Genomic DNA, 11545 nt, shown 5'->3' on the forward strand with positions numbered 1-11545 from the left:
TTCAAGCAAACCCATTGGATGTAAATAATACACGGATATAACTATGATTGGTTAAGACTGATGTCAATCATTGTTACAGGAAATCCTGTCATTTGATTTGGTTGTTCAATGTAGCTCTCAAAGTGGAAACTATCAGAATATACGGGTGAGTTAAACGATCGTTGGATAAATCTGAGGGCAAAAAAATATATGCATCGTTTTAATCGTTCTGTAAATATATTTGTGCTCACTACAAAGTCAATAAAGTTACTTTGCTGTCCACTGAATACTCGTAAGGGATCGAGCATGCCTGCACGTACTGCAAGTACTGATTCGAGATTGTATATAATACAAATAGCGTGTAAATGAAATGTTGTTTTAATTTCAGTATTGGGAAGCTGTCCGCTGAAGAACTGAGTCCATGGTCCGAAGAGATACAAGCCAGAGAATTTCACGTGACAGCTCTATAACATGGCAGCCAATAGGAGTACAACTTTGAATTTCAACATCGGCGTACTCGGACATGTGGACAGTGGCAAGACGTCCCTGGCTCGAGCGTTGAGCAGCACCGCGTCCACGGCTGCCTTCGATAAAAACCCTCAGTCCCGAGAGAGAGGCATCACCCTGGACCTCGGCTTCTCCTCCTTCACCGTGGACCTCCCCGAGCACCTGCGGGACAGCGAAGACCACCAGGGGCGTTATGACAACCTGCAATTCACCTTGGTGGACTGTCCTGGACATGCCTCTCTTATTCGGACAATCATTGGAGGTGAGACGTCTGCTGTCAAAGCACTGACCTACATTTACAGTGTAAATTCTCATATTACATAGTTCCATTCATTTTTATTTAATCACAATAGTCTGTTCTTTTAGCCGCGTTCCTGTATGATTGAGGATTTTTTTTTTTTTTGGTCCAAATTTCATTTTATTATGTTGCCACTGTCTCTTGCCCATACTCAGGTAGGATAAACTACCTGTGTGGGAAAAGAGCGAGAATAAATGAATGATATTTGATATTATTTGATAATTGTATGTGAAAATGCTATTTAAAAACAGACCGCTCATTGCCTGCACACTTTATGCAGTACAACTTTATGCAGTACAACCTAATCCTTGATCCAGTGGAGGGGCACATGTTAGAGATTAGGGTTGAAAGAAAAAAAAAATTGGGGGTCTTTATATGAAGCTCCCCCCCTTCCTTGTCCCAAATGGGGAAATCACAGGAAATAGATGGAGCCAAGTGGGAGCAGAGAAAAAGAGTTGAGCACAGGAAAGCAAAGTCGGGAAAGGAAAGACAAGCAAGCGTGCGGCAGCTCTAGTTTCAGCCCTCTAGCCCTTTCCTCTTGTTCACCCCTCCCAATGATGTTTGTCTCCTTGTCTTTTCCTGTTTGTTTTTCTGTCATCAAGTTCACCAGTCACCGTCACACCGTGGATGCAGAAACAAATAGACAAAAGCCCATCTTGTATTTCCAGCTAATTGCAGATAAACAGAACATAGCTTTTGTATGTTTTGCGTGTCTCGCAGGAGCGCAAATCATCGACTTGATGATGCTGGTGGTGGACGTGGTGAAAGGAGTGCAGACTCAAACAGCAGAGTGTCTGCTCATCGGAGAACTGACCTGCCCTCGCATGGTGGTTGTGCTTAACAAGACTGACCTTCTGCCGGCCAACAAGAGACAGAGCGCCATTGAGAAAATGACCAAGAGACTTCACAAAACGCTAGAGAACACCAGGTCTGCATCAGAGCACGCGCAGCAGGAATTAGATGATAATACGATATTTCCCAATTTGAATCACTGGTGAAACACGACACTATTTTGTTATTTTCGTCTAGTTTCAAAGATTGTCCAGTGATTGCAGTGGCAGCTAAGCCCGGGGGCCCCGAGGGTGGCGACACAGAGGAACCACAGGGGGTGTCCGAGTTAATCGAGGTGAAACATACTCACCGATACCCTGACTTCCTAAAATTGATCAATTAAAATCTTTGTATTCATTATTATTACAAATATTTTTTAGCTATATTTATCTCATTTAATTCAGGAAAAAATAGCTGATTTTAGTGAAAAATATTTAGAATTATTTTTTTACCTTAATCCACATTAGGTCTGAAATATTGAGGATAGTCATGTTTGTGTGTATGTATTTATGTTGTCGTCTTTTCTGTTTCAGCTATTAAAAAAGCAGACTTATCTCCCAAGTAGAGAGCCAGGAGGTGACCTGCTGATGGCTGTGGACCACTGCTTTTCCATCCGTGGCCAGGGAACAGTCATGACCGGCACCATCCTGCAGGGATCACTCTCTATCAACGACACTGTGGAAATCCCAGCACTGAAGGTACAGTACATGTTCTAGAATAGCTCTTCAGAAATTGTCTTGGTCCCGGGCAGGCAGAGGGAGGAACAGATGGAGTGGGTCACTTAAATGTGAGGGGAGGGTGAGTCCTGGGGGTTCTTAGTTTGCAACAGGACTGACTTTGCTTTTGAATTGCGTACGACAAACTAAATAATTAATTGCGCATTCCGACTTGGATATAAATTCATCACTACCAATGGACCATCGAAAACCAGTGATGCCCCCTTCCAATCATTGGGAGCAGAATCTTGGCTGCAGTGCTCACTTTTACCTCAGAGTGGCGACAAATATATTCAATTGAAATGAAGATGTGTGCAAACTACTGTACTGTAGATTAAACTGGAGTTTGCCAGATTTCATATCATACGTGTTTTCTGGTGTGTTAGGGATTTGTTGGCATTCAAATAAAAACTGTAATATATTCTTTGTACTTCCACTCAAAATAATTGTGGTGTTTTTTAAAGGTGGAGGTTATAGACTTCGAAAGAGTTTATAAATTGGCACGATGTAGTCGTGTGTATTTTCTGCATCTGATTTTATTGAATAGTATTCGGTATTATTATGTCTTCATTATAATGTAATCTTCCCAATTCATAAAATAAAAAATAATTTAAATCAGGGGCCAGGTCATTCGTAGATGAGATAAAAAAATTTGTATGTAAAATTGTTAATTTTAATAACAAAATGGTTCGATCTCATCTCATGTTTTCAGTATTTGTAATTCAAAATCTATTTTTATCTGTTATCTATTTATTCTTTATATTACCTGTATTATTATTTCTTGTTGTTTTAAACTTTACTCTTGTGTTTGACTTGATCTGTATGGGACTTTTTTTGTTGTTTTTTTTCAGCCGTGCTTGTTTTAAGTGCTGTAAAAACAAAAAAGTTGAGCTGAGAATACAACAAACCACACCGAAATCTCTCCACCAGAATTATTTTGTTTAATTTGCACTGAATTGTGTTTAGACTTAAGATGTGTTATTCTGTCACATGTCTTCCATCAGGTGACTAAGAAGGTAAAGTCGATACAGATGTTTCGGAAGCCGGTGTCGGGGGCCATGCAGGGAGACCGCGTGGGTGTGTGCGTGACACAGTTTGACCCAAAGTTGCTGGAGCGGGGGCTGGTGTGCACCCCGGGCTCCCTGCGCACCATCTTCGCCGCCGTCATCTCCGCCAAGAAGATCGGCTACTTCAAGGGCTCCCTCGGCACGCGGGCCAAGTTCCACATCACGGTGGGACACGAGACGGTCATGGCACGGGTGACTTTCTTTGGACTGCCGCCAGACACGCCGCAGTCCCGCTCGCCACAAACCACCTTCGCCTTCGACAGGGAGTACCTCTACCAGGAAGAATACGTCACCGGCCAGGGAGAGTCCAATTCGGGACCCGACCGAGAGCAGTGGGCCTTGTTGGAGTTTGAGCGGCCCGTCACGTGCCCCTTACTGTGCCTGGTGATTGGCTCCAAGCTGGACACGGACATCCACGCTAATGCGTGCCGCTTGGCCTTCCAAGGGCGCCTGCTGCACGGCTTTGAAGATAAAGGCTATGCTGAGACGGGCCTCCCTCGCCTGCTCATCTACAAGACCAAACACAAGGAAGGGCAAGTGGAAAGGGTGAGTGCTTACTCTAAATCCTAAATCTTGGCTTGTAGGGAATTAGCCCTTCCACATGTAGTGGGAAAAAAAAAAAAAAACTATTTATGGCTCCTTGCTTGAATGTAAAATAAGCGAAAGTTACTTGTTGTGGTGTCAGTTTGATACACAAATGTGGCAATCAAATGTTTAATTGTTCACTTTGAATTGTGAACTGCCCAGGTGAACTTTGCCTATGTGCCCTCTGGCTCACCTCGCTGCACCCAATGCTTTGAATAGTTCTCATCGCTGGTGGCACTGGAGCATGGCAAGCAGACAACGCCTGTACTGTGTGTTCACAAACAGACACGTACACACAAACAAGCGTGCATCGGCAGTCCCGCCGTGCGGCGTTGGAGACGTGCGGGCGCACATGCCTGCGACAGCGAGGTGCGTGCGGGTGGCCGCCTGACGCCACTCGCCCCCGTCTAGCTGTCAGACACTGGCGCTGTTTGGATACACCTGAGTGGCACTGGAATACTCACAGCGCTCGGTGTTCATGTGACGCTTATCCCACGCTCTCTCTGGGTCAGCCATTCACGCTCATCTTTCAACGTACATTACGATGCAAATCTCGCCTTTTAACGTCTTAACATGGTATCATTTGGACGTAATAGGAAGTGGATCAAAAATGTTGTAGATGGGTGGCTCATGCCAAGATTTTATTTTCACAGTTGGAGACGGGTCACTGTGAGTCACCGTCATGATGAGATTACCACCAGGAAGTAGTTGGCTGACTAATTAATGGGTGCACAAACAAAATGACTTTTGATTGTTTCATTTACACTATTTCTAACCGTCCAGTCTCGGCTGAGGCGTGCAAGTAGGCATGACATTGCTAATTGTCTCCAGACAATTGTATCAAACATTTTTATTGCATTGCACAAAACATTAAGCACTCTGTTAAACTTTGAAGATTTTGAACTGTATTATATTTTAATACTCATTAAGAGTGTTATTGTTAATTTTCAAATGTAATGCTTTACAGAAAACTTCATATTATTATGACTTGATGACATCAAATTCTTCTAGTAGTTGACAATGCTTACATGACTGAGCATAAAAAGAGTCAGCATAAAAGCGCCTCATGATGCTGGGTGGTCACTTCACAGAACAGGATGTTTTAAAACAATGACCAGCAAAACACATTTTACAACATGGCGGATTTTGCCGTGAAAACAAGTGGCGGTGCATAATTGTCTTAAATGTAATATACAAATTGATATAGTAGGGTCTGTTTTCATAAACTGCAACGTAAGTCAGTTCAGTGCATTATTATTATTACTATAACAATAATGATTGTTTTTTTAATGAAATGCTACCAAATACCTTTTACAAACAGTCACATTTCATTATTTGTGCGATTTAACACGTTTCATCCAGGAGCTGAACAAATAATCAAATCCAAATAGAGATTAATTTATTGCTCGTGTTTGTTTACAAGTACATGGGGAAAGGCTGTTAAAAAAGAATAATTGAATATTAAATCGTAATATTGAGGAATAGATTATTTTTCAAAATTGTTAGCACCTACTTATATTTAGTCCAAATATAAATACATGATACAAGCAAATAATGAAATACTGAAATACCCTTGGAAACAATGAAAACAGTATTTATTTCAGAGTGTGACCGCACAACATTAGAAAGAAGTTAACTTCCATTTGAGTGTTGCCCCTCGTGTCGAGGTGAAATTAAGGTCTCGGGTCAAGTTTGCAACGAAGTTTCCTTGTGTTTGCACCTCAAGGTGTTGACTGCTTCACTCCTCGACTCTCAAGTGAAACGATGCGTGCGGGAGGTCAGACTGGTCGTCATGCCGCAGTCGGCAGTTATCAGCCTTCAACTTTTACTTCATAGTTTTTTTTTTTCTTCCTTTTTCTGCACAGGACACATTGCTGTCATTGTTGAGGTATAACTATTCGTACGGTCTGTCGGACATCTATAGCCGCTGTATGTTTTCTTTTTAATCTACGCATCGGTCACGCTTTCGGGTCAAACGTTCAAGAGTGAATGAGGAAGAAGAGAGGACGAGCTAGCGGTGGCGCTGGAGGAGGCTCAGAGACAGAGCGGTGCCCTCCTGTTATCAGATTAGTGATGGATGATAAGACAGGAATACAAACAAATGGCATAAAATGTGTAGGAACGACGAACCGGAGACAGTCAGGCGGCAAGACGAAAAGAATGCGCCAATGGTGGGCTCCATGAGGGCATATGACAAAGGGTGGGCTGTCCTCGCCCTGCCATCATGGCCGACATTCCCACCGCTGTAATACGATTAGTCGGGGCGCCGTCAATCAAGCGTTGCGATTCGGCTCTTCATCTTCTTCCTTATTGTGTCATGCGCAGGTGGCCGACGACTACACTGTGATTGGCCGCAACCTGTTCAAGAAGGAAACAAACCTGCAGATCTTCGTGGGCCTGAAGGTCACGTTGTCAACGGGCGAAACCGGCGTCATCGAGGGCGGCTTTGGACAGAGCGGGAAATTCAAAATTCGGGTACAAGGTAAGGACGGAAAGACTTCTTCTCCTTCGCTACCCATCCCAAACACTATTTTCAGATCTTTCGGGGCTCGGCAGATTGTTTTCAGGATGTGGTAAGAGTATTAGGGCTGACATCTCCAGCCGCATTCCCAGAATTCCTCTGGGGATTGCTTGTGTTCCGGGGGAAATCTGTTCGGTATTTATTTTACCTTCTGTTGCTACAAACCCACTGCGCCACACCGGGAGGGGAGAGAAAACAAAAACATATCAAGAAGAGAGAGCCTCACCTACATCCTCTTCACTCATATATTCAGTGTTGGGAAAGATGGTGCTAGGGAATGTGTTCCAATATAGTTGCACTTATTTCATTACCATTACACTGAATTTTCTTTCTTACGTATTCCGATGCCAAAAAGTCACTCATAATTGGGAGAACTGTTTCAGCTATAAATTGGGATGCATCAAATGGGATTTTCACCATTTTTAATCACACATGGCGATTAGTTCCAGACAGAATTTGTTACTTGTGACGCTGCGCACACACTACTGAATTTTGTCGAAATCAATTATGACTACACATCAAGTTTGCACTTGATGATATCATATATGGTGAATTTTCACCGAACATTTAACGGGATTATTTTTGGAACAGTTCTGATCACAGAAATGTTGCAGTTTGTTGTTTTGAGCAGTGAAAAGTTATTTTGCCTGTAATTATTTTCAAACTTGTCCAACTAATACCTTTTAAAACGCCGCTTGCTGTCGACCGAAGATGACATCACATGCTTAAGACTCGGGTAACAACCATTGACGGCTCAGTTACAAATGTCACATGACCAAACCCAGAAAACAAGTGAGCTGCAATTGGTTGTTACCTGACCTCTTAGTTATTATTGGAAAATTAGAAACATGATTATGATCATACTATACACAATTAAAAAAAAAAAATACATTATTTATTATTAAAAAAATAATTTTAGCACGTCTACAAATGACTGGTTTTAAAAAACTTTACTCTACTTTGCTTGAATCGACAGAGCTGGGCCTCAACTGCATGTTTGCATGTGAGCACAAGTTCATTCAAGTAGCCACAACTAACAGCGATATCTCACAGCCTAACAACCCTTACATCGGCATAACGATAACAACAAGAATGCTGGCGCCATTATGCATGAGGCCAGACAGACACCGTGTAAGCAATGAAACTAGAACATCTTTTACCTTCCGTGTCCAAAACCGCGGGCCAAATTAGCTGCCAGTTTGAATAGAGGACACAAATAGATGTTCAAGAGGGACAGAAATGTGACTCGGCGTAAGGAGCGTGACACAATCGCTCATAGTTCTCAGGAAATTAAGGTCAAGGCCGACAACAGACGGAGAGGCGCGGCGTTCGGAGTGAACGTCGGGATGCTACAGACGTCTCCTTGTGAAACAGAGACCGGCTTTTCTGCACAATTTCATCTGTTAAATGCGAAGAATGAAGGCTGCAGGTCATGCGGAGGCGAGCGCACGTGTTTCTGCGACTGGTGCCGAACTTCAGTAAAATGCACACAGTCTGAGATTCACAAGTTGTTGGAACATTTATTTATTTTGTAATACGAGAGTGGCCATTTGACGCTTAGTTCAGCTAATAAAGTCCCTTCCCTTTGGATATCCTCATATGGTATGAAGATAAGCAGCTTTTGAAATAAGTTGAGAATTAAAAAAAAAAAAATCTCTGCGGATGTTCTCTTCAGAGGGTCTCCGCCCAGAAGCCAAGCGGTTGCTGTCCTCGACCACGTCCAAGAAAAAAGGAAAGAGCGGCGGCAAAGACGCAAACGAAGACGAGCCCAAAGCGGACACTCAGCATGTTAGCATTCACTTGGATTTCAAGCGCTATGTCTTTGACCCTCACAAGAAGATGATTCAGTTGTGACCTCCGACAGCCGTTTGCACATTCAACGAGACTCTGTGTCCTTGGCGCAAAAACTGTGCTGACTTAATTTTATGAGAGTGAAAAATGCTTCAATTAATTGATGTAAAATGATATAGATGCAACTGCTGGGGGAAAAAAAAAACGTTTGGTGGCGAGATAAACTCCTTTCACTCTCCAGACAATACTGCATGATTTTTTTATAGCTCTTCTAATCCGATTTGCAAATAATTGTTTTTTTTTTTCTGTACACATCTGATAATGGTAAAATTTTAAACCAGCTGAGTATGAAAAAACAATGTTGGTGTTATAAAGCAATCATGTACTTATCTGCTTCTTGCTCTGTCACCGGGGTCAATCATGCAGTCATTTTTCTTTTTGACATCATTTCTTGCAATGACAACAACTGGGAGGGTTTTGAAAGTCACCAAAAATAAAGCAACCCCTAACAGAAACTCCCATTTGCCTTTTGTTATTATTATTATTATTATTGTTTTTTTTCATATTGTGATGTGCCTTATTAATCATTCTGTGTTACGGATACAATTATAGGGCTGCAAAAGAAGGTGAATTAATTAGCAGGAGTGTGTGGGGGGCAAAAAAATACCATTCCAAAATGAATTTGTGCTGCATTTATGCAAAAGAAAACGGTAATAATCTAAATAGATTGTTGCCATGTCATGCTGACTCATACATATTGCAGAGTTTAAGCATCATTGCACCAGGCAACATTTAGTGAATAATACCTCAACCCTAATAGTTAATAGGAAATTCTTCTAAAAGTGTTCTAAAATGTCTTGAGTCATGGAGACAGTCTGGCTGCAAAGCCTTAAAGATGATGTACTGTATATAATGTATTGGCTGTGAGCTTTAAGGGGAGGGGCGGCGGCCTCTTACTATGTCGCGGATGATGTCAGCAAGCAGTCGCTATGAACGCTGCTTCTATCTTAGCAGGAATCTGAGGAAATTGGAGAGAGCGGGAGCAAGAGGGGACACTGGAAGGTTTGTTCCCCTGAGTGACAGTCCTTTTAGTCTTATCTCCTCGCGTTCCTCTTATAGAGAAGAAGGCAGAGAGGGGGGGAAAAAAATATTCGTTTTACTCGCGTCTCTCTCCAATTTCGCTTTCTAGTAGCAGTCTTTCGCCATCCAGTCTGGTTTTTATTTCTAGCCATGATGCCTTGTACTAATCGATCCCTTGTTGAACACTGGAATAGTAGTCAATGAAAGAAATGATCAATTTTGGGGGAAACTTTATTATCAGTCAATTATGCCGAGAAGTGTTTTATTAAATGCTCACCAGGCATCATTATCATTGAAAAGTTGGAATTTTTGATTTAGCTTTTCTATGTCTTTTTACATTTCTTCACAATGACATTGAAACAATCCGCTAAATGATTGAACCAAAAACCAATTTAACGTATTTAACCGAATAATTGAAAACAAAATCAAAAAAGATCAATCTTAATCTGCACTATTTGTCAGTACTTCTTAGGAAAATATGATTATGCGGATCCTCCTTGTCTTGATAAAGAACATCCTCTTTTCTCATTAAAGCAGACACGGACGGGAGCGGAGGCTTGCTCCAGATCCCCCCCCCCCCCCACCCCCTTTTCGTCAATCTTAACATGCATGCTAATCCTGTTGTGTTTGTGTGTGAGAGAATCCTTCCGAGCGTCGGTGAGGGCGCTTTTGTAATCTGCTTTAAATACTGACGAGATTTTGGCAGGGGCTTGACACACAGGGAGGTTGTGGGACGATTGCGGGGAATGTGTTCTCACCTGTATACACACACACACACAACATGGCTGATCAACAATACTGATCAAATTGATGTACTTTTTAATGCTTAATCTGAATCGGCAAAAAAAAAATAATTCAATCTAAACAATTAGTGATGTTACCATTATGACGGGTTATTGTGCTTTGGTCTAAATCCAACCTGCACTGTTCCCTCGTCACTTTCCCATTCAGCATCACTTTTCCAGCTCCCCCTTAGTGATAACGCCCAGACGTGATGATTTTTCCATCCACACGCCTGTAAGCGGGTAACCTCCAGGTCACGACAGTAGCTGCGGGTCAACCTCAGAGCGACCCAATGTTTACAGATGGGAAACGAGCGTCGATGTGGACAGATAACAGGCCTGCTCTTCGTGAGACAAAGAACCATGCGTGGAGGAGGAGGGAGAGGGATTGACAAGTGCTGAGAGGGAAGGCGACAGAACCGGTTTCAAATGTGTCTCAAGGCAGGCGAGATTGAAAAGACTAATTAGCCGCCATTTGACTGATAAATGGCTGCAACATTAATTAGCAATTTAACCACCGGGGAGCCTCTCCTTGTATTAACGTCTCGCCCCAATTTACAATCTTTTCAGATTTATTCGCCACTCCAAAACTGTAAAACTTTCTTCGCACAAATCTACGGTTTTAAGTACAATGTCGATAATCAGCGGAGGAAAGGAATTGCAGTTGATTCAACTGCTTTTACCTAATGTTTTAGCGTTTTTCTTTTTGTCAACGTGCTTTATACAGGTATGGTATCGAAATCCAAATTTTGGCACCGTGACAATAACAACAATATTGACTTTGTGATCTCTAGCCGATACGAATCAATGACAGATGCTGCATGTAGCTATAAGAACACACACACACACACACACACACACACACACACACACACACACACACACACACACACACACACACACACACACACACACACACACACACACACACACACACACACACACACACACACACAGAGTGTGATAGAATCACACGCTGCCCTCTCAAAGCTCGCCTTCTATTGTAATTAGCTCTGATTAAAAATGGTTGTCGTTTAATTAATAGCGCCGCCACCTCTTTCAGTCTACCTCTCCCATTTCCGGCACTGGTTATCTGCCACCTGCCCAGCTGCGCAAATCTGAATTGGAATAAGTACGCTATATGGTGTGCCGTTGTTGGTTTATTGCAAAATGTTACGAGGGAAACGAATGCTCGGAATATTTATGCGTGCAGTTATCTTCCTGCGACTTATGTCCTTTGCAAATCAAACTAAGGCTAATTAGCCGATCTGTTCTTAAATCTGCAAGGCGAATCCAAAATGCCAGAGTGAAAGAAAAGCCCGTAAAGATTGCCATTGTTCCGCCGTCAGCGTTCGAATTGTCTCGGTGTCTGCGCCTGTCTCAGCCTA

General features: G+C 42.4%; 1 protein-coding gene across 2 annotated transcripts; it reads left to right on the plus strand.

Annotated features, from left to right (window-relative positions):
- The first annotated feature begins 46 nt into the window (after positions 1-46).
- On the plus strand, positions 47-8809 carry eefsec (eukaryotic elongation factor, selenocysteine-tRNA-specific). Of its 2 annotated transcripts, none has more exons than XM_085925048.1 (8): positions 47-145; positions 368-748; positions 1505-1712; positions 1814-1910; positions 2149-2313; positions 3336-3944; positions 6309-6465; positions 8180-8809. In XM_085925048.1, the coding sequence occupies exons 2-8, from the start codon at positions 451-453 to the stop codon at positions 8356-8358; spliced, it is 1713 nt and encodes a 570-aa protein (XP_085781174.1). In that variant the 5' UTR covers positions 47-145; positions 368-450; the 3' UTR covers positions 8359-8809. The 2 variants fall into 2 exon arrangements, with proteins under 2 accessions (XP_085781174.1, XP_085781176.1); XM_085925050.1 differs by lacking the exon at positions 47-145 and adding an exon at positions 195-271.
- Positions 8810-11545: the final 2736 nt, after the last annotated feature.

This window comes from Syngnathus leptorhynchus, chromosome 11 (genome assembly GCF_054491065.1).
Source record: "Syngnathus leptorhynchus isolate UIUO chromosome 11, UIUO_Slep, whole genome shotgun sequence".
NCBI classification, from domain to species: Eukaryota; Metazoa; Chordata; class Actinopteri; order Syngnathiformes; family Syngnathidae; genus Syngnathus; species Syngnathus leptorhynchus.